The 27,585-nt window shown below is 37.7% G+C and overlaps 1 protein-coding gene across 1 annotated transcript in view; it reads left to right on the top strand.

Annotated features, from left to right (window-relative positions):
• Positions 1–27,585, top strand: part of LOC115209815 (neuroglobin) — a 148,712-nt gene that overhangs the window by 121,115 nt on the left and 12 nt on the right. Inside the window, exons 2-3 of the mRNA XM_029778370.2 lie at positions 25,336–25,564; positions 27,270–27,585. The exon at positions 27,270–27,585 is cut by the window's right edge and continues 12 nt beyond it. Of these exons, the coding sequence (XP_029634230.1) occupies positions 25,336–25,564; positions 27,270–27,515 (475 nt within the window). The 3' untranslated portion in view covers positions 27,516–27,585. The remainder of the gene's footprint in view (positions 1–25,335; positions 25,565–27,269) is intronic.

Genomic DNA, 27,585 nt, shown 5'->3' with positions numbered 1-27,585 from the left:
TTTACATATCATAAATAAATTTTTTTAATACTAAAAAAAGAGACAAAACAATGAATAAATGGAAAATGAGCGAACAGCTCTTGACTTTATGGAATAAAGTCCCAACCAGAAAAAATGATATTCATGAAGGTTTTTTATTCAAGATATTCCCTCCGTAGAAACAAAAATTGTTTCATTCACTACGTTGACTGCATAGAAGGGGGTGAAATGTGCAACTAAAAGTTGCGTGCTATGGGTATATTAACTTAAGTTGTATGTATTTATGTATGTGTGTGTGTGCGTGTATATATATATATATATATATATATATATATATGTTTTGGGGTGGAGGGGGCGTATTTCACATATATATGTATATATATATATGTATGGATATATATGTGTGTATATATATGTATGTATATATGGATATATATATATATTTCTGTAAAAGTATATATATGGATATATGTATATATATATATATATGGATATATATATATATATATATATATATTTTCGTATAAGTATATATATATATGGAGATATATATTGTTAATTTATTATTAATTAATACATATGTATATATTTATGTATATATGTAGGTATATGTACGTATCTATCTACATATATATATATGAATATGCATATATGTATGTATCTATGTATATGGATGAGTATATCTATATGTAAATATATCTCTGTGTATATATATATATATGTGTGTGTGTATATGTATGTATAGATACTGTTGTGTCTGCGGAGAGTCATTTTCTTTTTGTGACTTATAGTTTAACACACACCTGTAAAATTTCTACGTATGTGTGGACACGTGTCTACATATGTGTCCTTGTGTGAAGTAAAGTGTGTGTGTATATATGGTTATGTGTTTCAGTCTCCATTTGCGTATGTGTACTTGTCTGTTCATAACCTGTGTACCTATCCGTCTGTATGTTGATCTATTTATTTCCATAGCCCTATGCTTGCATACATGTGCCTATACACATACATACACCCACACATACGTACATACATCTATCTATCTACCTAACAACCCACTATTCTATTCAACCTTTGCAAACTGTGGGTATGGAGGAGTGATATCTACTATGTATATTTCCTATGTAGTATTGGGGAAGTTTCATTTATGAGGACGTACTCCCGTATTTGTCTGAGTGTTGGGTCTTTTGGGTGCTTGGATAAGATACGTATGTCAAGTTGACTCACGCTGCCTTCATGTTCGTCTTTAGCATGTTGATGGAGTATGGAGGACTTTTTTTGATGTCATATTATCCTTAAATGTTCATTTAGTCGTTCTGCAATGCTCTGAGATGTCTCCCCTATATACGTCATGTTCATCTCTATACAAGCATCTTCTATTCATCATTTCTAGTTCTACAGTTAATGCCAGGGCTAATCCTACATACCATGCAGTTATCATTGGTGCATATGATATTCTCAAAGGGGTACATCCTACATTGTTGTGATCTGATGGAGTTCCCTGGCTTTTCAACAATTTTAATGTTGAGTGTGGTCTCCTTCAGACCTTTCCTAAATCTTCCGGCTAGTTCTCCATGGGCTGTGGCCTCTACAAATATCACTCCTTGATATTTGTCAGTTTTATACCACGTGTTCACCCTGTTTGCCTTGTCACAAGCTCTTTGTATCCTATTCCATTCTTTGTTTCTATATCTTAGGGCAGGTACCACTGGTATCATTACATATAATGGTATCTAATTTCTTTCTAGCTCCCACCCTGTATACTCGAACCCTGTCTTTCTGATCATACTCAGAGAATTGCATGCGGTGCATGAAGTTCCGTACATGTTTCCTTGTTTCATAGGGTTCACACAGTGGGGACACCTTGTTTAGTATCCTAACTAGGTCTGCTATCAGTGTGTTGATTTTCATGCTGTGTGACAAAGCTGAGTTCTTGTGAACAACATATTTTGAAGTTATGGGTTTCATGTAATAAGAGTGGAGGAGCTTCACTCTATTGTTCACAGTCTCTAACCAAAGTTCAGTATCAAGTACGGGGAGTCTATTGTTGGGGCTGCTTGGTGGGGTAATCTATAGTTACCTGGATACTTTGGGGATGGAGTTCACTATGTGCTGGATGCTCTCCATTATGTTCCTCTCAGTTTCTACACTACCGTAACTGGAGTTGGTTCTGACTATGATATTAATGTCATCTATATATCTACTGTAGAGTAGAAGAGTTGTTGACTGTTCTGCTAGCATTTGCTCACGTTTTCTGTCCCACCATGTCATGCCACATCTCCAGCTACACCGACACCAATGGCTGCACCTTGAACCTGCATGTATAGTTTTTTGTTAAACTTTACCATGCGGTTCTTCAAGGTGGTTCTTACACTGGCCCCTATTACATGTGCAATCATTTCTTTCACCTGATTGTTGCTCTCAGGGTCTTGGGTGGGTGCAGTCCAACCACTCCAGCGTTCTGCAGTGCTTTTCTTCACTGCTGAAGTGATGGTGGGTAGTCTTTCCCTCAGTGACCTGGTGGGGCAGAATTTACTAAGGTCATGTCATCTAAATAGTTACTGTCATAGCATAGTCTGAGGAGGAGGCCCAGTTCCCTGGTGTTGACCTTACGGAACTCCACCTCACTCTCACAGATTATCTGAATGCATTTCTCCACAGCAAAATCTATGTCTATAGATGGTTAGAGTGAAATTACATCCATACTACCCACTACACAAACTGTGAAGTCGTTGGAGTAGTTGCAAGTACTAATTTTACTGAGGAGATCCTCCGTGCTCACACAGACATCTGGAGACATCTCTATGAGAGGAAGTAGGACGGTCTAATGTTGCTGGAGATATTCGTCCCGCAAACTGGTCTGGTTGGGGACCCCACGATAGGGTTTATGTAGGGTTTGTGGTCTTTGCGTAATCCGTATAGCGTAGAAACAACATTGTTGGATGCTAGGAAATTGTGTACCGTCCTTTTTGTAGGTTGGAGTCTGTTGCACCACATTCCCATGTGTGCATTGAGGAGTTTTCCACTCTTTCATGTTCCTGTGGTGTAACTTCTCTCATGCTACTGATGTTTTGTTGCATGGTCTGGACATAGTTCTGTGGGTTGTCTATTGACAATCTGCCAGACTTGTCCGTAGAGAGACGTACTAATTCTCTCTTCCTAATTCAGTTTCAGTTTTCGTAGGTCTTTGTCCACAGATGAGCTGAGTTGGTGGGTCCCCTCCTATGGTTTTTTAGTGGATTTTTTGTATCGGTCTAATTTATGCCGGAGTCTATTTGTAGCTAAGGAGATCTTTGCTTCTGTTTCACTGTCAATTTGAGGAGGGATACCCTTTTGTTAAAGGGTAAGTCTGTGGGGGTAGATCCTCGTCATGTGATAAGATTTGTTGTTAGGGTTATAGAAGACAGAGTGTAGAGTGTTATTATCGTTGTGGTTATTGTTGTCGTTGCTGCTGCTGGTGGTAGTGCTTGTGTTGTGCCTATTGTTGTGGGTGGTGGTGTTTCAAACCAAATCCAAAAACGAAATATATATATATATACATATGTGTGTGTGTGTGTGTGTCTGTGTGTGTGTGTGTGCATGTATATATGTATATTTATATTATATATATAGGCAAGGAAAAATTATAAAAAGGCAGAATGCTAAATTTAATGAAAATCTTAATGAAAATGGGTGTATGGGAAAACTTTTTTAAATTAATAAAATATATATATATTAATTCAGACCGGTTTTCGTCACAATGTGACTTTTCAAGAATTGTAAGGTGAAAACAAAAAAAATTTTATGTTTGACGAGGGGGAAAAAAGAAAATACCATTGTCTTTTGCAAAACAATAATAATAAACATATACAAAAATTAGAAAATAGGTCCACCGATACATTGTAAAGTCTTTGTGTATCTCGAGTTTAATGATATATAATGATATTATATATATATATACATATTGTATGTGTGTTATATGTATTCTGCTGTTGCCTAAAGAGTAAGGATCTTCTATTTAAAATCACCCCAGGCGCATTAACTCGACTTTAGTTTGTATTAATGTGAGGGAAACTGCAAGCAATATGAGGGTACGAAGTGAATTGATAATGCGTTTTAACGACAATTATTTAGGCATAAGTTCTTTCACTGATAATTCATGTGATGCAAAACAGTTAACGCCAACATTCGTAAACTGGACACTTATCATGTATCGAAAAAGCATTAATATGTATAATACTGCTCCAATGAATAAATATCCCATTCCTCCTCCCAGCCAAGATTGCGCTATCCACTTATTTAATATGCACAACCGAAAGTATTCTGCAGGAACTATGGAAACTTTTATAAATATCGATTGTTTTAGTCCAGAGAACCGCAGCAGAGTATAGGGACCAATAAATTCATTTCCAGTTTCGCATGAACAACGTTTTGATGAGATGCATGCGAGTGTGTGCACGTGCGTGTATGTATATTTATATATATATATATTTATATATATATATATATATATATATATATTTACATAGATACACAACACACAGAATATATATATATATATATATATATATATATATATATATATACTTTCGCATATATACATGCGCACACATACATAAATAAATATACAAACGTGGTGTGTGTGTGTGTCTGTTCTCCACCACTCCTCGGCAGCCTGTCTTTGCGTCTTTACGTGTCCGTAACTGACCGGTTCGGCAAAATTGACCAATAGAATAAATACGGGGCTCAAAAAAATCTACTATTGTCGATCCATTCGACTGGAAATTCTTCCAGGCGGTGCACCAGCATGGCCGCAGTCTAAAGCCTGAAACAAGTAATAGATAAAGAAGCCAATTGTCTTACGCACTGTTAGAAACATTCACTCCATTTATGGCCCTCATGCATTTTTGATAAATTATGCTCGGCGAAACATATCTGTTCACCTTTGCTCGTGGGTTATTTTTGTGTTGGGAGCAATAATAACGGTATCGGCGACATTGATAAAGATTTCATTTAAAACCTTTTTCCAGTCATACCTATGTTTTTACTACCCACAAGGGGCTAGACACAGAGGGGACAAACAAGGACAGACAAACGGATTAAGTCGATTACATCGACCCCAGTGCGTAACTGATACTTAATTTATCGACCCCGAAAGGATGAAAGGCAAAGTCGACCTCGGCGGAATTTGAGCTCAGAGCGAAACGGCAGACGAAATACCGCAAAGCATTTCGCCCGGTGTGCTAACGTTTCTGCCAGCTCGCCGCTTTTTCTAGTCATACAGTCCTAATGTGCCTTTGTAGAATGCTTGGCTATTACGGGGTCTAATTTGTTCCTTTTTCCAAAATATACTTTGCCATTTGGCTCCGAATTTTTATCATAGGGGTAAACGTTTCCCTGAACGTCATATTCAGATTAAAATAGGAGGATCGTATTCTTAACGAAAATTAAACCAAACTATTCCTTATAATAGAAAGTGGTGCTGGTCTATAGAGAACTACCATGCAGACTAAATATCTGATTAGTTCTGGTAGTTTTGGTGAAGTGTTATGTGATATTACATTAAATTGACTTGTTGAGTAAGGGTGGAACAATGCGAGAAAATACAAATAAACTACAAAAACAGTAAGTCAACAAATCCAAGTCACAATTTTTTTACCTTATATTTCTGTATTTTGGCGGTATGACCTCTTCTTCAAGACATTGGAAAATATAGAACTACATAGAGCACACTGATTACAAGAGCAATATCAGTCAGCACATACCAGCTTCCTCTCCCACACATCTAAGCAACGACCTTTTTCACTCCTTCGCTTTTCCACATGTCCTGAAGAAGGGGTCATAACCCCAAAGTATAGAAATATAAGGTCAGACTACAACATTTTTCGTTTTCTATTTTGTACATTTACTTTATATCTTCTCTCATTGTTCCAGCTTTTTACCCAACAAGTTTCTTTAGCGTAAATATCTAATTTTTTCATTTGGTCCATCTATATGCTTTGTCGCAGTTTCCTTTTGTATTTATCCTTTCAATATCTATAAAATAAATACCAGATAGGCGTAGGAGTGACTGTGTGGTAAGTAGCTTGCTTACGAACCACATAGACCCGGGTTCAGTCTTGGGAAAGTGTCTTCTACTATAGCCTCGGGCCGTCCAAAGCCTTGTGAGTGGATTTGGTAGATGAAAACTGAAAGAACCCGTCGTATATATATGTATGTGTGTGTATATATGTTTGTGTGTCTTGTTTGTCCCTCCCTCCAACATCGCTTGATGTAAACACACATTGCTGGTGTGTTTTCGTCCCCGTACCTTAGTGGTTCGGCAAAAGGGACCTTAAAAAATAAGCGATAGGCTTACAAAGAATAAGTCATAGGGTTGATTTGCTCGACTAAAAAAGGCGGTGCTCCAGCATGGCCACCGTCAAATGACTGAAACAGGTAAAAGAGTAAAGAGAGAGAGTATATACACTGGGGAAGTCTCAGTCAACTGTCCTCTTTCCATAAAAAACGTGTGGCCTTGTGTGAAAGTAGAAAACAAGTTAATTGTTATGAGAGGAAAACACGTCGTTTATGATTAATAAGATTGTGCTCAAAGCGTGACGAAAATAAACTAGTTTAATGCGAGATAATGAAGTGTTTTGGTTTTCTCCATTTCATATTTCTGTCATATTCTTCTGGTATACCATGGTTTACGGATCTTTCAGCGGAAATATTTATTGGAACGTTGATATCTTTCAATTGCCTGTGATTAACCCAAGTGTACGGTACTTATCTGCTGAATGAAAGACAGACTGTCTATTCAGCAACATGCATAGGTTTTCTAAAGGGGAAAAAAGGAGTTTGTTGCTGGAATAAATAAAATTAAAAACACAAACTGAGGGTAGGTCGACAAATGGCTTTCTGCCTTTTTAAACAGACCAAAGAGCAACAACGTTCCACTTACAGTGAACAGACATTCATTTCTGGTGATTTTCTTTTAAAACCAAAAGATAAAAAGGAAATTCTGTTTATTTGGTAGGGCTTCTGGTTGAAAGAGATTGTAAAATAATATGGTGGCGAGCTGGCAGAAACGTTAGTACGCCGGGCGAAATGCGTTGCCGTATTTCGTCTGCCGTTACGTTCTGAGTTCAAATTCTGCCGAGGTCGACTTTGCCTTTCATCCTTTCGAGGTCGATAAATTAAGCACCAGTTACGCACTGGGGTCGATGTAATCGATAAATTAAGTACCAGTTACGAAATGGGGTCGATGTAATCGACTTAATCCCTTTGTCCTTCTTTGTCCCCTCTATGTTTAGCCCCTTGTAATAAAGAAACAGATATTATTGTAAAATAATTGCTTTACTAAAATAATGGAATTTCTTGAACTATATAAATAAGTGGCAACCGCAATTTCTTCAAAGAGTACAATATTTTCTGTGACCCTCTGAGAATATCATATAAACATAGAAGGGGACAATGATAATATTTGAAGTTTGTTGCGAGACAAAGGAGTAATTTATTAGAAAATGTGTCGAGTCATTTATTCATTAACGTGAATAGCAAAAAAGAGACCTTTTCTTCCCATCAGAACACAGCCAACACATAGCTAACTGCTAAATTGGTGAAAATGGCGTTTCCATGAAAAGTCTTCAGAATACAATACCATATTCGTAAAGGATTCTCATGAGAAAAAGGACCAGTTCCTTTGCTTCCAGTTATTTCTCCCTTGTGTCTTCGACCAGCAATTGTTTGAACGAAAAAAGAAAGAACGAGAAATCGGTGAAGTGCCCTATAAAATCACCAGCTTCAAATCTATCTATCTATCTACCTACCTATCTATCTATCTATCTCCATCCCTCTCTTTCTCTCTCTCTCCACAAACACAGACACACACACAGACACACACACACACACACATGAAAGACTTTCTTCAATTGAAAATTATCAATTATATAAAAGTCTTAAAAACAAATAACGCAAACCTTTTGGCAGCAAGTTTTCATATTATGCAAAATGCTTTCGCTATATGCAGCTTTTCTAACACATGTACTAGAAAATATATATATATGTGTTTGTGGAATGTCTATACGTGTGTGTGTCTTCGGGATGTTCGAAGCAATGCATAAAATTAAAATTAAACAAAAGCTGTAGATAAAGTTACTTGCTTGTCTTCCTTCATTTGTTTAACTTCATTCTAAAGAAGCCACTTTGAATATTTTCTATGTCAAGAGAATTTGACAGGTTTTAGCGTTTATCAACGTCTTATCAGAGATCAGTTATCGTTTCTCACAGAGATTCTAGACACCTAAACACATTCTAAAGAATTATAATTAAAAACAAAAATTTGCTCCCTTTGAATTACACACACACACACACACTCTCAAGTGATACCAAAATTAGTATATTCGTTAAGTTTCGCATCTGATCTCATTTACAAACATCATTAAACATCCGTTAGTATTGACCAAAACAATAGCACAATACCATAAAAGTTTGGTCACAAGCACACCACCAACTTGTCACGAGAATAGACCTAACTGGATTAATTGATAAATCTAGAATGACGAAGTAAATCAAAACACTTGCCCTCATATAAAGATTAAGCTATGTAGGGACAGACAACAAACAGCAGCAGACAACTAACAAATGCAAAAAGGAAAATGAACAAATGTAGGCACGAGACCTTACAAACGCTTATAAATATGGCGGCAAAACTGAGTTGTAGCAGCAAGTCAGAAGATAATAATTCAGCTTCAAAACAACTATTTGTTAAGTATAAATCGTTACCGATACAAACAAGCGGTTGAAATATAGAAGAAATAAATGGAGATGAAAATGCACAGAGAATATACGAAGATTTATTAAAATACACATACACTTACTTAACTAGTTTTTTTTTAATGTGTGTATATAGGCGCAGGCGTGGCTGTGTGGTAAGAGGCTTGTTTCCCAACCATATGGTTCCGGGTTCAGTCCTACTGCGTGGCACCTTGGGCAAGTGTCTTCTATAGCCTCGGGCCGACCAAAGCCTTGTGAGTGGATTTGGTAGATGGAAACTGAAAGAAGCCCGTCATATATATATATATATATTTATGTAATCGTGTGTCTGTGTTTCAGGAACAAATGCCTACATACCGGAGTATAGACAGATAATTATTCCAGTTGTAAAAACTATTAACTGCACCCGACTGAGAATATATTGAGTCCCAAGGCAGTTTTTAGGAGCACACGCTTCGCCAATTGTACTGCACTTAATAGACTCCAGATCCACGCTAACAGCAGGTTCCGAATAAAGTAAATAATAAACAAATAACAACAAATGCATTATGGTTTATTCACTACACCTGTTTCCAACGAGTTTGTTTTTTTAATTGTGTAATAGAGATATTACAGCATGCGAAAAAACCCCCCAAAAAAACAACGTTTTCGTCAATATACATAAATTACACATTTTATTAAAAAAATTCCAAAAGTCAGTTTGTTCAAGTGTTCTCTCACATGTCGTACTGGAAGTGATCAAAAGTTTGGAACATTGATCTGAAGATTAGAGTTTCCAGATTAAATGTCCAAAGTTATGTTTGATTTGTAATATATAATTACTTAACCAAAAGTTTGGAACATAAGTTTGGAAATTAGAATTGTTCTATTAAATGCCCTAAATATATACTTTTGTATATATTTGGGTCGAATTGTACTTGGGCAATTTCGATTCTTTTAAAAAGTTCCAAAATTTTGGCCACGACTCTATGGATGCATTCCATTGATAATAGGGAGATAAATGGAAAATTCATCTCTTGTAGAATTTGAACTCATGATATGAAAGAATATAAATAAATTCTGCAATGCATGAACTCCAGCACACCCCGTTTATTTCGATAGCTTCTATTATTAAAGCGTAAGCTGTTAGACAAAATATATCCATTATCTTACAGGAGGTCGGACGCTTTTGACTCAAGTGTAACAATGCGGTTCGTGTGGTTACATATATAAACGCATTATGTGTGTGTTTATGTGAGCGTATGTGTTTGTGTATATACATACATACATACATACATACACATTATCAGTTTAAGATATTGATAATTCTTGTATTTGTTTCATTTTACGAGTATTTTGAGAAACATAGCCCCCCACCACCGTGTGTGTGTGTGTGTGTGTGTGTGTGTGTGCGCGTATACAGAGATCCACTCCCAATGTAAACACAGAAACAAATGGAGAGATTGTGTGCAATAGATTAATAAAGGAGACCACCAACGCTCGCTCCGAGTAAAAAAGAAAACACTTGCTTCCATCTCAGAAGCTATACAAAACTATATATATATATATATATATATATATATATTGAGAAAAACGGTAAGATAACAAAAGAAAGATACTTCGATATTATGTAAATAGAGGAATTTTATTTATATATATATATATATATATATATATATATATATGATTTGTGTGTATTAATTTCGCATTAATCTGTTTACCTTTGTTGCTGTGTGTATACAAATTATTGGATTTATGATAAGGAGAGGTTCTTTGCTGACCCATCCATGTTGCTTATTTCGAGAGGAAGATTAAATGAATGAGTGAGTGAGGGAGGGAGCAAGCGAGTGAAAGAGAGGAAGATATAGTGAGAGTAATGGGCTTCGTCCTTTGAACTTCAGAGAGCAGAGTGGCAGTCCGACCTATAGAGGTCAACCGTTGCATTTCGCTCCGATGTCCTCACAGAAAAGGCAAGCTATTCTGTTCGACGCACTAACAACTTTATTCTTTTCTCAATTCGCCGATGTTTATAAAACAAATTTACAGTTAATTACAAAAACACTAAGCTGTTATAATGAGAATGAACTCATATACATAAAGACCTTTGCTGTGGAAAATATCTGAGGAGAGAAATACTCCTTATAAACTCTGTGAGAGAAAATGCACTTTTGTGCTAATGAGTGACGTCATCAGACCTTAGGACACGTGTTTCCGCATCGTTACGCTTTGTGAACGACAGGCAATGCACCGTTGTCAATGTTACGCACGAGAAAAATGGACAAAGCGAGATCTGGGGGACACCAGACATGATTGACAGTTCACTGGAAAGAGGTCCATTGACATTGGCCGCCATGGTGCGATCAGATATAAAGCTAGCGACCCGGATGATGAGACAAAGGTGGAGCAAGGTTTCAAGCGAAACTACCGAAATTTCCAATAACTCTGCTGGATATGAGATGCTTTGGCACAGCCTTTCTGGCGCCGCCTGTTTGTTTTCGCTGATTCGACAAATCATGTTATAACATTTCCATCGTCTCTGCCCCCCCCCGTTTCCTCTCTTCATCACCCTCTTTGTGTTCGTGTGTAAGCATATTTCTCTTTATGCATTTGGGGAGAGGAAAAGTACTAGCGTTCATCCTATACACTTGAAAAATTGTAATGTCTCTCTCCCTCTCTATATTTCTCCGTGCTTGTGTCTACTTGCCCTCAGTGCCAAAAAGGACTTTTGCCCAAACAGGCTGAACGTTCTTCACAATTCAAACTGCAACCAACTGTCTCATTCTGAACTCCGATGGTCTTCCACTGAACGGGTTTCACAGTACACAGCAACGTCTCGTCTCCATATATAATGTTACAACATTACTTCGCCGTCCCTATTCTCACACGCAAGTAAGAGAGAAACCAGTGGGTTGAAGCACAAATTGATTTTAAAATGAATCATATTAAACGACCATAAAAAAGTTGTATGTGCTTTTGGAAAGCTTCCACGAGGAATGTGGATCAGGCATTTCTCAATTCATGGAAAATTAATATTTATGATGAAATCACCTCCGTTGTATTTACTTCCCAACCCCTGTCTGTTATCTTCGGCTTCTACAACTCAATATTTACAGTCTAAATTCATTTTTATGAGATCATCCTATATATATATATATAATATATATATATATATATATATATATATATATTATATATATATATAATGTATGTATGCATGAATATATGTAAAGAAGGCTTGTCAAATTTTGATGGATTTGTATTATTTTTTGCGCAGCAGTTAGAGTGTGTGAAAGGTAAAGATTATTCTTTTCCCGTTTGTTTACGGAAAGATTAAGTCGATATAAAAACAAAAGTGAATATCGAATTACACGACTAATATACTAATTCAGTGGATCGAAAACGTCGCCTAATCAGTATTTTGAATATAATAAAATAAGTTGATATCAGAACGCAACGTTAGACACGGACTTCTGGAATTTGCTGCTGTCAAGATCACGAAGATTGCTCAAACAGCTAAGAACCATAAAAGCATTCACTCCCATACAGACATCCTCAACCGCACAAACACATTCTCAGCCACACAGACAGACATTAGAAAATGTAAACTGTGGCAGAGTTTTATCTTTCAAACGATGATTTTATTGAATATTTTATTGTATATTGAAATAGCAAAATATTTGTACTTTAATCAGAATGTACTTTAAGGAATCAAATCTATTAATGATGCACTTTTTAATCAGATTCTTAAATGAGAATGTGAATTTGCAGCTGTATAAATGATATGAATATTTTATTCAAATTTATTTGATATTTAATTGAAAAGGTCAGTAAAATTAAAAAGTGTACTGAATCTAAATCTGTTGACTATTGTCTCGAAATGAGAAACAAGACTGAATATGCATCATGTTGGTTTCAAATTTGGCACGTTCCCAGCAACTTCGAGGGTAGGGAGTAAATTGATTAAATCGACCCCACTACGCAGCTGGTACTTATTTTATCAACCTCCGCCTAGTATTAAAAGCAAAGTCGACCACAGCGAAATTTAATCTCAGAACATAAAGACAGACGAAATGGCGCTAAACATGTTGCCCAGCGTGAAAGTGATTCTGCCGGCTCGCCAGATTCACATACGAGAATGAAAGGAAACAATGATTATAATTTCAAAGTCGGATATTAGGATCATGATTAGATTCCAGAACAACAAATCTTAAATTAATGGAAATACACATTAATGTGGTAAATATTAATAACTTTGCCATAGAGAAACATGATCCAACAATATATTCAATCAACATTTTGAGATGGAAAGAGGATATTTTGTCTACATTAGAGGGACGGCTGATGTCCCATATTGTGATGTTCCATATGGCGCTGTTTGTTCCTATAATGGATTGGAATTTGAGGAAGATTAGCTGTTGTATTCGGCGTATGAAGGCAACTACATCGAAGCCTTCCAGCTGACCGAAAGTAAACACAGTAAGACAATTCAGTGAATATGAACAAGCCATGTTTAGTTAACTAGCTTTTCACTCTTAGTACAACTGAGCAATCGGCTGTCGAAATGGTGGACAAGAGACAAAATTATTATGAAACAAAACGATACTGTACCATTATGGCTTCAGAGAGTAAACTAAAAGGAATAGAATAAACACATGGTCATGCGTATATATGCGTATATACAGGGTGTGTAAGGCATTTGAGGGCAGATTTATGTTTATAAAAAATATATATGATAACAGTAACTTCATCAAAAAATGCTATGAGGATAAAAATAAACCTTCTTTTCTATAATGTTATTCAATAAAGCCACCTTCAGCTTCAACAACTGCTTCTATAAGAGATCTAAATCATCTACATGCTCTAATCAAATGGTCCCTGGTTCATTTTGGACATTACTCTGACTATAGCAGCTCACAAAGAATCTTTGGTGTTGTGGGCGTGTTCATTGACTTCTCTCTCAACAACGCTCCACATGTAATAGTCCAATGGATTGAAGTCTGGGGAATTAGGAGGCCAAATGTTAGGGGTTATGTGATCATGAAAATTTTCAGCCATCTATTCCTGTGTTACTGGAGCCATGTGTGATAGTGCAAAGTCTTACTGAAACACATATGGCCTTCCATTGCATGCACCTCAGTGTAGGTGGCTAAGTTAACTCTAAGGCCTCGTGGAAAGAAGTATGGAAGCATCACATGCGCTTTATGGCTGATAACACCTAAAACCATTACAGTTGCAGGAAATTTTGTATGCATAACAGTTGGAACTTCAGAAGGGTCTGCACATAACCATCTGTAATTTCTTCTGTTAAATTTTTGATCTTGGTCGAAGTTTTTCTCGTTTGAGAAAAACCAAATCAAATCTTCTGTTGGATGTTTCAGTTTGTTTAAGAGACTTTTAAATCAGCTATGTCAACCAGAAACGCCAACTCGCATTTCCACTTTTCATTTGGTTTTTCTGACAAATTGACCTTTCCTCATCAGATAAGACTTATATCTGATGTCTTTGTGGACAACATTTCTGACTGTTCCTTCTGACACATGGAGATCTTTTGCAATTGACCTCGTGGATTTCTGGGATTGTAATGAATGGTCTATTGAACTTGCTGGATAAATTCAGGTGTTCTGAGCGTTTTCAGCTGTTCAGAGCGTTTAGAATGCTTTTTATGCTTTGATACTGGTGATGCATTTCCATCTTCAGTCTCTAACTCCTTACAAACTTTGTAGACGAAAGATCTGGCAACTTTTAAAAATCGAGATATTTCTAAATCGCTAAGCTCAGCCTTTACAACCACAATAATAGCATGTCCCTTCGTTTCTTGATTAAGTTGAGGTCTGCCATTATTATTTTCTGAAAGACAGTTTATACAGATTTAGCAAAAAATGCAGCAATGACCCCCAAAAGGGTATGTCGTCAAATACCTTACGCACCCTTTATATGCTACAACAACATTTTATATAGAGGTACCCAAGATTTCGCACTGCTCTATTTTTTAGAGTGTGCTTCTGATATGTGTTTTCCATTAAGTGTGTGTGTGTGTGTGTGTGTGTGTGTGTGTGTGTGTCTGTTAATCTTTATTCTTATGCTTAGTTCTACTAAAAATAATTTTACATTAATCTGAGCGATTTCGCCATATTTTTGTAGAGTACACGATGATTAGACTCAACCAAGAATATTGCTGACAATGACTTCCAAGTGTATGTCACTTAAACCATCGTCAGATTGTAGTCCAACGTCAGCTTAATTGGCCATCATTTATATGTATACACATACACATACATATATATATATATATATATTTTTTTTTTTTCTCTCCTTGTTTTTTTCTGTGTTCCTTTCTGAAGAAGAGCGTCGGCTCGAAACGTAAAAGACTTTTTCAATTCCTGAGCGTTATACTAATACATCTGTTTTGTACACCACCTGTCTTCGTCGTTTGTCTTTTTCGTAAACTCTCCCTATAAACACACACACACACACACACACACACACACACACACACACACACACACACACACACCGATGTACGTATTTTCATACAGCATTTATCAGTTTAGCACGCTCAATGAAAAGTGCACAAGGAAACACAGATATCTCCATAGTTCAGAAGACATAAAAGCAAATATAGATTTCATTCCGGCTGCAGCAACGGAAATAACTATCCATTAGAATTCTAGAATGAAAGAATATAATAAACAAACGCTCAAACAAAATGCCATGATATAATTGGATGAAGAATAAACATCAACCCAGGACTTCCTCTTTTCGGACTTTAAGTTCTCCGATTTTACTTTTATTCGTTAATTTCCTATCATTGGTTTTTGTGCACACTCACACAGAGGAATACGGATTTCCGGACGATACCTTCCAGTTTACACACGCACACTAACTCTCGATAATTCTCCTGCATTTCTATCATAAGATTTTTAATTATCTTTTAATTACACACACATACACACACACACACACACACATACACACACATACACACACACACACACACACACACACACATACACACACACACACACACACATACACACACATACACACACACATACACACACAGAATATTGGTTTCAAATCATGGCACAAGGCCGGAAAGTTTGGGGAGGGATTATATCGACCCCAATACTCGGCTGGTACTTATTTCATCGACGCCCAAAATGATGAAAGGCAAAGATGACCTCGGCGGAATTTGAACTTAGAACGTAACGGCAGACGAAATACCTATTTCTTTACTTCCCACAAGGGGCTACACACAGAGAGGACAAACAAGGACAGGCCAACGGATTAAGTCGATTACATCGACCCCAGTGCGTAACTGGTACTTATTTAATCGACCTCGAAAGGATGAAAGGCAAAGTCGACCTCGTCGGAATTTGAATTCAGAACGTAGCGGCAGACGAAATACGGCTACGCATTTCGCCCGGCGTACTAACGTTTCTGCCAGCTCACCGCCTGAACCCGTACACACAATATTGCCATTCGTGTTGAACATGCATTGAACCTTTCCAAATCGTCCAACACGAAACCCTTGATACGTTTCATACCCCACTTCGATCAGAACTAATTGCAGGCCACTCAACAACAGCAACAAATAACCACTACGGTCGCAGCATTCGCAGGAAACTTGGTTGATTTTCAAAAGAAATTTGATGGCAACCAAATCAACGGTATGTAGAACAAACGAACAAAATCTTCGAATTAAGACAGTCTGTGGATCTTCTAGGAAAGATAAGAAATATTTTCAAAAGTATTAGTTTTACTCTATTTTTATTCACGTCTATTATAAATGGATCTAAATCGGAAGAAAACAAAATTTATGGACAGACAACTCCGGGTAAAATGTTGCCTTTGTTTGTGGAAAGAATCCGCAAACCTGTTTCGACTCACAAAATAATTTACGTCACATACTTGGCTAACGTCCTTGAGATATGCCCGATCAGCAATTTTTCTCTTTCTCTAATAATGAAAAAAGCAAGATCAATATTTTATTTATCTCTTGCAGTTATCACAAATAAAGTCAATCGGTTCATTTTCCGTAATCGATGCGATGGAAGATATTAGCATTACCTTCCGTCAAAGCTTATTGGTGATATGTCGTTCGTCAATTTTATAAAGAACGTTGTTTGTGAAACGGTTACAATGAAGGATAGAAATTTGGAAATGGACACAGCTCACCGAAAAGGTGTTTTCTTTCTTCCCTATAGCGTTCACCTTTGCATACCTACGATCATTCAAATTTCAGTTTCAGCTCATTTTGAAGCAATACACTCAGTTAAACATCTTTTAACATTCTCTCAATAAGTTTAACAATAGCGGATCCAATATGACATTGTTTTCTGCTCCGAAAGAGATCAGGGTCAGTAACACAAGAGACATTTCACAAAAGCATCCAGATTTATTAATTTACTCTTTATTTTTTTGTCTTTCATTAGATATTACTGAATCAACCAGTTTTTCAGGAATTTTCATCAGATTTGCTTATCAATAATTTATGACATACAAAAAAAAAACAGGTTTTGTTCTTAATGACGTATTGATGTAGACAGCGTTACTGGTGTTGCTTTTCATTGGAACAATATTGATGATGTTTCTTCTTCTGTTGTCAGTTCAGTTCATTAAGTTTTATATACTTGCGTTTATATTCAAGGCAGCTGCATTTGTTTGGCAAAAAAGATGGAGGAGAGACAGAGCAGACAGAATGATGAATGTGGGAGAGACGAGGCAGTTTTCGTGTTTAACCAAGCAAAGCTATTTACAAACAATGACATTATTAGTGATAGCTTTAAGTACAGTGACGAGACGAACTAAAGTGTCTACTAGTGTTTCCTTTGGTCCCTGTTCAAAATCTGTCGCGGTTGGCCCTTTCTTTTATCTTTCCAAGGTCAATAAAACCAAGAAAAGCCATCCCCTGCCAATGTCCAACCTTGATACAATATAAGCGATTATATCATTAATTGATTGATCTGAGTAACTTAGCTCCACCAAGTCAGCAGTAATCAAGTTCGATGTTACATTGTTCTGTAGTCAAATCCTACCCGGATCGAATTGTTAATTCGTCCTTCGTCGAACAATACGAGTACCCCTAATATGAGAACCGCTACAAAACCCTATACCAGTCTCATTAACAAAGTCCCTGCGTGAAAACGCAAAAGCAATATCGTGAAAAATGGATAACAAGAGATAAATTCTTAGGAACCTACGCCCGCAGTGTGGATTTGAAATTGAAACAATGAAAGTATTTCAGTTTGCTTCTGTTATAAATGTGTAAATGTCACGGAATATAATTTCCATTCGTTTACAATCCAAGGGCTTTGTCCTTGCCGAAAATAAAACCAGTAATAACAGGGTTCCATTTTATGGGCATTACCTTGAAAATCTATTATATATTTATATCTAAACAAGGCGGCGAGCTGGCAGAAACGTTAGCACGCCGAGCGAAATGCGTAGCCGTATTTCGTCTGCCGTTACGTTCTGAGTTCAAATTCCGCCGAGGTCAACTTTGCCTTCCATCCTTTCGGGGTCGATACATTAAGTACCAGTTACGCACTGGGATCGATATGATCGACTTAATCCGTTTGTCTGTCCTTGTTTGTCCCGTCTGTGTTTAGCTCCTTGTGGGTAGTAAAGAAATATATATATTTATATCTAAACGATAATGAAACAAAAGACTCCACAGAATGAGACGAACAAGTAACCCACTGTTAACATTATAGGCCGACATTATTTTATGCCCTTCCCACTGAGCCACGCAGATCAATTGCATAGCGTTCTTCGTGTTACTATTGCCGTCTTTTCGTTTACTCTATAAAACTTCCAGTAAATTGCGAACTAAGAAAAATTTCGTTGAACGGAAAAGAACAAAACAAAGACCAAATCAAACACGTTTTCTCTTTTGCTTCTGAATTTATAGAAAAACTACCGTTCACATTCCTGAGGATGTGGATGCCACACTCATTTTATCAGCCTCATAATCTTGCAAATTCGACAAAGTCACTCTGGTGTACAATAATCCTAGTGTATGATAATCTCCATAGTACTGAGATAAGCCCAATATAACCTTGGTTGAGTCCTTGAGATACATTAAAGACAATTTTAGAAATATCAGATTTTGGGGAGAGTATTTGTGGGACCTGGTAAACAAGAAACCTCGAATAATCGTATTTCTTCGTTGTCTGTGGAGTTTCTTGTGTCTGGGGCAAATCTAAATCAGTTTTATACACATTAGCTAACAGAATGCACCTTATAGAAGTAGCCCCGGTTCCAGTGTGCATGATGTAAATACAGAAATGAATTTTACAGGCACAAAAACGCCCCCAGTCTTTTGCATGCGAGTGTCATTGTCCCGTTTCGACCGCTTGTAAACGCTCAGCAAAGATGGCGCACCTGTCGATGTTTGCTACGTCAACCTTACCACGTTCGTTGATTGTAAGATTGATCGAGTGAACATCTCTAACCTCTTCCGCACGTTGACGTACTCCTCAATAGCAAAAAGATTGGAAACTGGAAGAGTTTGAGAGAACGGGTTCTATGAAGAGGACACGTGAAATTTTTGAAGTCAAGTTTCCAGGTAAAAGCTTCAGACAAAGAGAACGGTTCAAATATCAAGAAGTGATGCACTACGGAATAAGTGCACAATGCCCTAAACAAAGAGACCCTACAGTTCGAACGCCGGAAGTTATTCAAGACATTCACCAAAGGATTACTTGAAGACCAAAGAAGTCCACACGTAAATTGGCGCTGCAATCTCACATATGCAGGTCATGCCAACGGGTGTTGAAAAGATGAAGTGTTATAATTTCACAGCAATTAAAAGTGGATGAAAAGAGCAAAAGAGTAAATTTTGCACATAATACAGGAACTGAAGGACAATATCACGCATACAGTCACCATCATCGATGTCACTATTTTACGCCGGATGCACCTGGACAAACTTATACGTACACAACTGTGTATTGATACCACAGGGAACTATTTTCAAAATCTTGTAAACTTATTGTTGTATTGAAACTATGCTACGGGACCCAGATTACTTTTCCGCGCATCAGCCTGTACAAAACAACTTTTGAATTATATTTCACCTTTTTATAGGATAATAAAACGCGTTTCGTATATAAATAGAACATTGAAAATGCAGCTATATAACTACGATAATTCTTTCTAATACAGGTACGAGGCCTGGAATTTTGGAAGAAGGGCCTGGTCGATTTCATCGACCCAACTGACTGACAGGTATTTAGTTTATTGATTCCGAAAAGACGAAAAGCAAAGGTGACTTCGGTGTGATCTGAACGCAGGACGGACGAAATGCCCCTAAGCATTTTCTCCAGTAACAAACAATATTTCTTTCTCATATTGACAGAAGGCCAGAAATTTTAGGGGAGGAAAGGCGTCGATTACTTCGTCTCCAGCACTCAAATGATACTTGTTTTGCCGACCCTGAAAGGATCAAACGCAGAGTTGACACTGGCAGTTTTTGAACTTAAAAGGTAAAGCCGGAAGTAATGGCGCTAGGCATTTTGTCCGAGTTGCAAACGATTCTGTCTACTTGCTACCTTGATGAAAGTAATAATAATAATAATCCGGCTCCTGTTGGGTTGGCGAAGGAGCCAACCCAGACTGCAGAGCTTTTACTACCCATAAGTTGAGCCTGTTCCCTTTGCATTTCTCTGTATTGGAGACCATGATCCTGATTCTCACTAGGAAATAGGTGAGCGTCAATTGGTCCCGTGTCTTCATCCAAATATTGCTCCGGAGTTAAGTCCCGATCCGTGGTTAATTCGCCTTCATCCCAAGTATAGAGCCATTGCACACTGACAGGTTGTCACCACTGTAACTAAGAAGTCCTACATACCCCAGTTTTTAAATCTGAGTGTTCCTTCTAGACAGACTGACAAACAAAGCTCACGAGGTCTGTCTAACGGTTTACGGAATGGCCATTGACTCTCAAGTTCCTAGCAGAAGTGGGGAAAAAGGCGAGTATCTGGCGCCTTCAAATAACCAGTGCTCTGGGTAGGCTGTACTCGTTAGCCTTGGGTAGCAAGCAGCCTAGGAGAAAGAACACTGAGTCCACTGAAATTTAGTGGGAGGGGGCCAGTCGATTACATCGACCCCAGTACGCAACTGGTACTTAATTTATCGACCCCCCAAAAGGATGAAAAGCAATGTCGACTTCAGCGGAATTTGAACTCAGAACGTAGTGGCAAAGGAACTACCTATTTCTTTACTACCCACAAGGGGCTAAACACAGAGAGGACAAACAAGGACAGAAAAACGGATTAAGTCGATTATATCGACCCCAGTGCGTAACTGGTACTTATTTAATCGACCCCGAAAGGATGAAAGGCAAAGTCAACCTCAGTGAAATTTGAACTCAGAACGTGACGGCAGACGAAACACCGCTAAGCATTTCTGCCGGCGTACTAACGTTTCTGCCAGCTCGCCGCCTTATATAATAATAATAATAATAATAATAATAATAATAAATTCTTATTATTATTTAAAATGTTTTTAATCTATGATTTAAAAAAAAAACTTACGCAGCATTTTAAAGACCGGCAACATAGTCTTTGCTTGGTTAAGAACGAAGATGTCTCAAAGCGCTACTTAAATGATTCTTCAGTTCTCATTTCTTCAATTCTGAACTGAAAATCCCTCTACCAAGTCTAGTTGAATCATCCTGTTCTTGCTCATATTGGATAAATTCTTCAGGCATACAAAGAGTATATTTATTGACATACCATACCCACGCTAATTTTTTTCCACAGCTTAGAGGTATCTAATATTTCTCTAAGCTGGTATGCTTGCCAAAGAGAAATGTTATTTTTGCTGGTTTTTTTGTTAATTTTTCGACTTGTAAATGAATATCATTTTTTAAATTATGTTTTTTTTTTCCTGCCGACAAACCGCAAGTCTGCTTTTTTGAGTTGTGTTTTCTTGAGTTTTCTTAACTTTATTACTAGCCTGTTTTGAGGTGTTTCCCACCACTGCAAAGCATGGAGCCATATTAAAATATATGTAAACACGAAATGGAAGATACTTATCTTAATCAGACCGTTTTGTCTAACTCAAGTGTTGAGATAGGCATCCGATTCTTTAAAAAATTTGCTGTTGGTAAAACGAAAAATTCTTGTCCTGTAAATCTTGGTAATCGTCCAAATCAAGGAGTGATTTGAAAACATGCAAGAAAATGGTGAAGCACAAATAATAATGCTGATGATAATAATAATAATCCTTTCTACAATAAGTTCAAAGTCTGAAATTTTGGGGAGGGGATAGTTGATTACATCAACCACAGTAGGCAACTGGTACTTAATTTATCGACTCCGAAAGGATGAATCGCAAAGTCGACCTCGGTGGAATTTGAACTCAGAACATAGTGGCAGACAAAAATATCGCAAAGAATTTCTGCCAGCTCACCACCTTCATAATAATAATAATCATAGCAGCTCCAGAAACAGCTAGGATACATAGGAGGGTTCTTGACATCTAAGGTTACTTAGCCCGATGCTAGAATTTTTTCTTTTCTAAGTCTAATCTGTTATATGTAAAATAAAAATAATTATTTCTACCCTAGGCACAGGGCCTTGAAAAGTTTGGGGGAAGAGGGATAGTCGATTACATCGACCCCAGTGCGTAACTGGTACCTATTTCATCGACCTCGAAAAGATGAACAGCAAAGTCGACCTCGGTGGAATTTAAACTCAGAAAGTAGCGGCAGACGAAATACCGCGACGTATTTCGCCCGGTGTGGTAACAATTCTACAAGCTTGCCACCTTAATAACAGTAATAATAACAATAATAATAATAATGATAATAATAATAATGCCTTGATGCCATCCAGGCCATGACCCTCATGGCTTCTGATCTTAACTGATGTTGATTTCAAATTTTGACAGAAGTCCAGCAATCTGGAGGGCTGGGGTAAGACGATTACATCGACCCTAGTGTCCAACTGGTACTTATTTCACCAACCCCGAGTGGATGAAAGACAAATTCGATCTCGACGCCGCAATTTGAACTCAGAAGATAAAGGTGGACGAAACGTCGCTAAGCATTTTGTCCGGCATGCTTACGATTCCATCAGCACGTCGCCTTAATAATAATAATACTAATAAAACTAGTGGGACCCGGGAATACTTCACGGAATTACTGGTAAACGTATTGTGTTATTTCTGAAAACTTTATCCGAAAAATGTGAAAGCGTAGGCTGTGTTGTGCCTCTATCAAACGATAGTCGCTCATCTGTGAAGGCGCGTGGCTTAGTGGTTAGGGCATTCGGCTCAAGATCGTAAGGTCGTGAGTTCAATTCCCGGCGACGCGTTGTGTCCTTGAGTAAGACATTTTATTTCACGTTGCTCCAGTCCACTCAACTGGCAAAAATGAGTAGTACCTGTATTTCAAAGGGCCGGCCTTGTCTCACTCTGTGTCCTGCTGAATCTCCCTGAGAACTACGTTAAGGGTACCTGTGTCTGTGGAGTGCTCAGCCATTTGCACGTTAATTTCACGAGCAGCTGTTCCGTCGATCGTATCAGCTGGTACCCTCGTCGTCGTAACCGACGGAGTGCTCCTAGTCGCTCCTCTGCTAATCTTTGAGAAGTGAAGGAAACTGGAATACGATGATTACTAAGTACACTTTATATGAATATATATATATATATATACACACACACACACACACTATATATATACAATTGTATAGACTTAATACATAGCACTCTCTCTCTTTGCCTCACCCTCTTTTTCTCTCGCTCTTCGCCTTTCCTTTCAACTAATCACGTGAATGCGTAACAGATGGGCTAAGTAACGGAGGAAAATGTTAGTTCAAAAAGAAAAAAATTACACATTTCCCTCACCACTGCCTCTCCCTTTCCCACGCCCCTTGCTCTATTCCCCCCCCCCGCTATCCTTCTCTTCAACTAATCACTTGGAAGCATCATGGACGGGCAAAGTAACGGAGGATAATAATAATAAGATAATAATAATCGTTGGTATGCTGGAAAAAATGCCAAATAATAATTCTTCTGGCTTTAAATTCTGAGTTCAAATATCATTGAGGTTGATTTTGCCCATTATTTTTTCAGTCGAGTCCTGGGACGGATGTGATCGAATATCCCCTGCGCCAAGTTTTCAAACTTAATCCGTTTGTCCTCTTTGTGTTTAGCCCCTTGTGGGCAGTAAAGAAATAGGTATTTTGCCCGTCGCTACGTTCTGAGTTCAAATTTCCGCCGCGGTCGTCTTTGCCTTTCTTCCTTTCGGGGTCGAAGAATTAAGTATTAGCGAAACACTGCGGTCGATGTAATCGACTCGCCTCTTCTCCTAAATTTCAGGCATTGTGCCTATTGTAGAAAGGATTATTATTTAGCAGAGTTTGACGATAATTCTCCTTAAATTTCTTGGGGTTTGACAATAATACTCCTTAAATTTCAAAAATCACTCTTCGGATCCTTGCAGAATATAGGATGGTCCTTTTCTGCAGGTGGCCAATGCGTATTTCAATTCCAATCTCTTTCAGTCTTTGAGGAAGCATTTTGGGTGTGGTGCCAAGTGCCCCAATTACGATAGAAGTAATTATTGTCTTAGTTTTCCGCAATCCCTATTTGTCTTGGTAGGTCGACTTATTCAAATTTTTTTCGGTTTCTTTGCTATATTTAGGAATAGCTTGTTTCCTTCATTAATTTCTCCTCTTATTTATTCATTAGCAGTTGCTTGCTCTTCATCTTATTGGAGGGGCAAACTATTATTTACCTCCGTAATGGAGGTGCAAATATACGAGGTACAACTATACGAAACCCAATATACCCATCATGACTACCCGCCTCATAAGGGGACACCAGGCACAAGCACAATAACCATATTTGCGTGACATGGTGATCTCATATCAAGATAAGCAGCACATGACCTCGCAGGTGGGGCCCAGTTAGAATTTTCTTCAGGTCGAGTAGCCCATCCTGCTCAAAAGGTCCCTGAATAAGGTTTGTTTAAGGATGATGAATGAAACACCGATGTTTCGAGGGTGACTTATTCAAACTCCAGAGACTTTCTCTCAACACATGGCTATGATGCTCCCCCACTACTTCTGCTCGTGATCAGAGATGAACACATCGTCAGCCACTAAGGGACATGCTCAACTGGTTACGGCCAAATAACTGTCAAAAATATCTGTGGCATTGAGCAGAATATTTTCTGTAGCTCATCTTTTATATCAAAATAAAACAATGTACATGATAACAGTTTCTATCAGTTAAGATCAGAAACCACGAGAGCCAGTATTTGGTACTGAATCAGAGCTGGATGGTACCCCTCTAAGTGTAGAGCTGTGAGTTGGAGAGGACACTTGCTCCTAGGGTTTCAGAGAAATATCGGACAGTGGGGTTCCTAGATTATCCCTAGAAGCGTTCTTGTATCAGGAGGGCCACATCTCTATCATCCCCCCACCTTTTTTTTTACCTTTGTATGCTATACATATGTCCCTTCTTTTCCAGTATATACCTTGTATACTTTTTTTTAATCATTTCATTATTATATGTAAACCCCAACGCTTTATGTTTGTGCTTTTATTGCCCCCCTCATCCTTCGCCCTTGTGGCAAATGAAATTATTATTGTTATTATTATTATTATTATTATTATTATTATTCAGGTTGTTTCAAACGGAAGAAGAGATCGGCTATTTGTTCTCTGATTTCAAAAACGTCCATTCAGACGCTTTGAGACAGAATGAGGTTCTGGAAGCTCACGCATTATTAGTTATGGCGACCCTGGACAAAGCAATTACTTCACTCGATGACTACGAAGCTGTACGAGAGTCGTTACTAAGAACAGGAGCCAAACATTATCGACTTAAAAATTACAAACCGCAATATTTTAGAGTAAGTATGCTATTCTATATATCACGTGGAGGATATTTGTCTGTCAGCCTGCCTTTCTATATATCCGCCTGTCTGTGTCTATTTATCTGCGGTCTGTCCGTTTGCCTGCCTATCTATCTATCTATCTATCTATACCTCTGTCATTCGATCGATCCACCGGTTGACCGATCAATCTATCGGTTGACATCTTTCGGACTATGGCGTATCTTCCGCTCTAGGTCTCCCGCCCTTTCTCTCAATTGCTCTGTACACAAACACACACACGCACACACACACACACACACACACACAAACAATATAAATCAGAGACAATGAATTTTGTGACAAAGTTGTATCAGTTCGATACTAGAAAGAAAAGTTTTTTTTTTTGTTGTTGTTTGACCATGTTTGATTTAACATAAAGGAAAGCAAAAGAGAAAGACGCAGAGTGGCGCAAAATATGGAGTGAAAAAAGAACCGAATTGAAGAATGCTATCCAGTACCAATTTAACTATTTTATTTCTGGTATTGTTTGGTATCATAATATGGAATATATTTTTCTCTTGATGATGCAGATATACAACAAATTTACCACACGGATTACTTATTCTATTGGATTACCATTTTGGATTACATCGGAATAATACCTACGCATACACACACACACACACATATATATTTTTTTAATTTTTTAAAATTGTATCTAGTTTCAGCTCACGAGCTGTGGCCATGCTGGGGTACCGCCATTTATATATATATATATATATATATATATATATATATATATATATATACACACACATACATATATATATATGTATACACACACGTATATTATATACACACACGTGTTTGTATTGTGTCTGTGTGGTTCCGTTTGTTTCCCACATCATTTGACAACCGGTGTCGGTTTATTTATATCCCTGTAGCTTAGAAATTCGGCGAACCGGAGCGATAGCACCAGGCTTGAATAATTAAGTACTGGGGATCGATTCTTCAGTATAAAAATTCTCCAAGTTACTGCTCCAACTTGGGCGCAGTGTAATGACTGAAAGAGGCAAAGGTCTATACACAGACCCCCCCACACACACACATATATAGATGAGCCTCATGAATAGGTAAAAGAATAAGAAACAGCGTTTCTTTCTTAATTGCTAAGTCTTTTTAAAAAGCTCCTGATAGTCTTCATCAGGATTTATAAAATCGCCACCATGTCCTGTATATATTCTCCCATCGGTATAGCTTTTCCTTTCATAAGGCAGCGAGCTGGCAGAAACGTTAGCACGCCGGGCGAAATGATTTGTGGTATTTCGTCCGCCGCTACTTTCCGAGTTCAAATTCCGCCGAGGTCGACTTTGCCTTTCATCCTTTCGGGGTCGATGAATTAAGTACCAGTTACGCACTGGGGTCGATGTAATCGACTTCATCCGTTTGTTTGTACTTGTTTGTCTCCTCTATGTTCAGCCCCTTGTGGGTAGCAAAGAAACAGGTATAGCTTTTCCTTTCATGTGTAATGTCACGCGGCCTTGTCATGCATGAAATATTCAATGGACGATATGAGCAAGCTCGATAATATATGCAGTGAAAAAAAAAATTAAAGTAAGTCCTCGTTTAAACAAGAAAACAAAAAAATCAGTAAATTACAAAAATAAAACGACAATGAACGCCACAACCTCACATACATTACAACAGATAACCTAATAATGTATTTTGATTTCTTTTGCAGTTAATGGAAGAGCCATTTTTAAGTGCCATTAAAATCACGTTGGGAGATCGGTATTCGGAAAGCATGGAGATCATTTACAAAAAGACAATTGATTTTATCATTACTAACTTGCAAACGGGTATTCTTGACGCTATCGCAGAAGGAGAACGAACAGATAATGCTGAAAACTCTCAACCAGCACCTATTGAAAATACGAATCATGTGACCTCCACACCTACAGTACAGCCACTTCCGGTTGTTTCGTAAAAAAAAAAATTATATATATGCTCTTAACCAGATTATTTCTGCCTCCTAATGTCAGTCGAATATATCTTTC

Source organism: Octopus sinensis, linkage group LG3 (assembly GCF_006345805.1).
Source record: "Octopus sinensis linkage group LG3, ASM634580v1, whole genome shotgun sequence".
Classification (NCBI taxonomy): Eukaryota; Metazoa; Mollusca; class Cephalopoda; order Octopoda; family Octopodidae; genus Octopus; species Octopus sinensis.
This window is presented reverse-complemented; position numbering and strand designations above follow the sequence as displayed.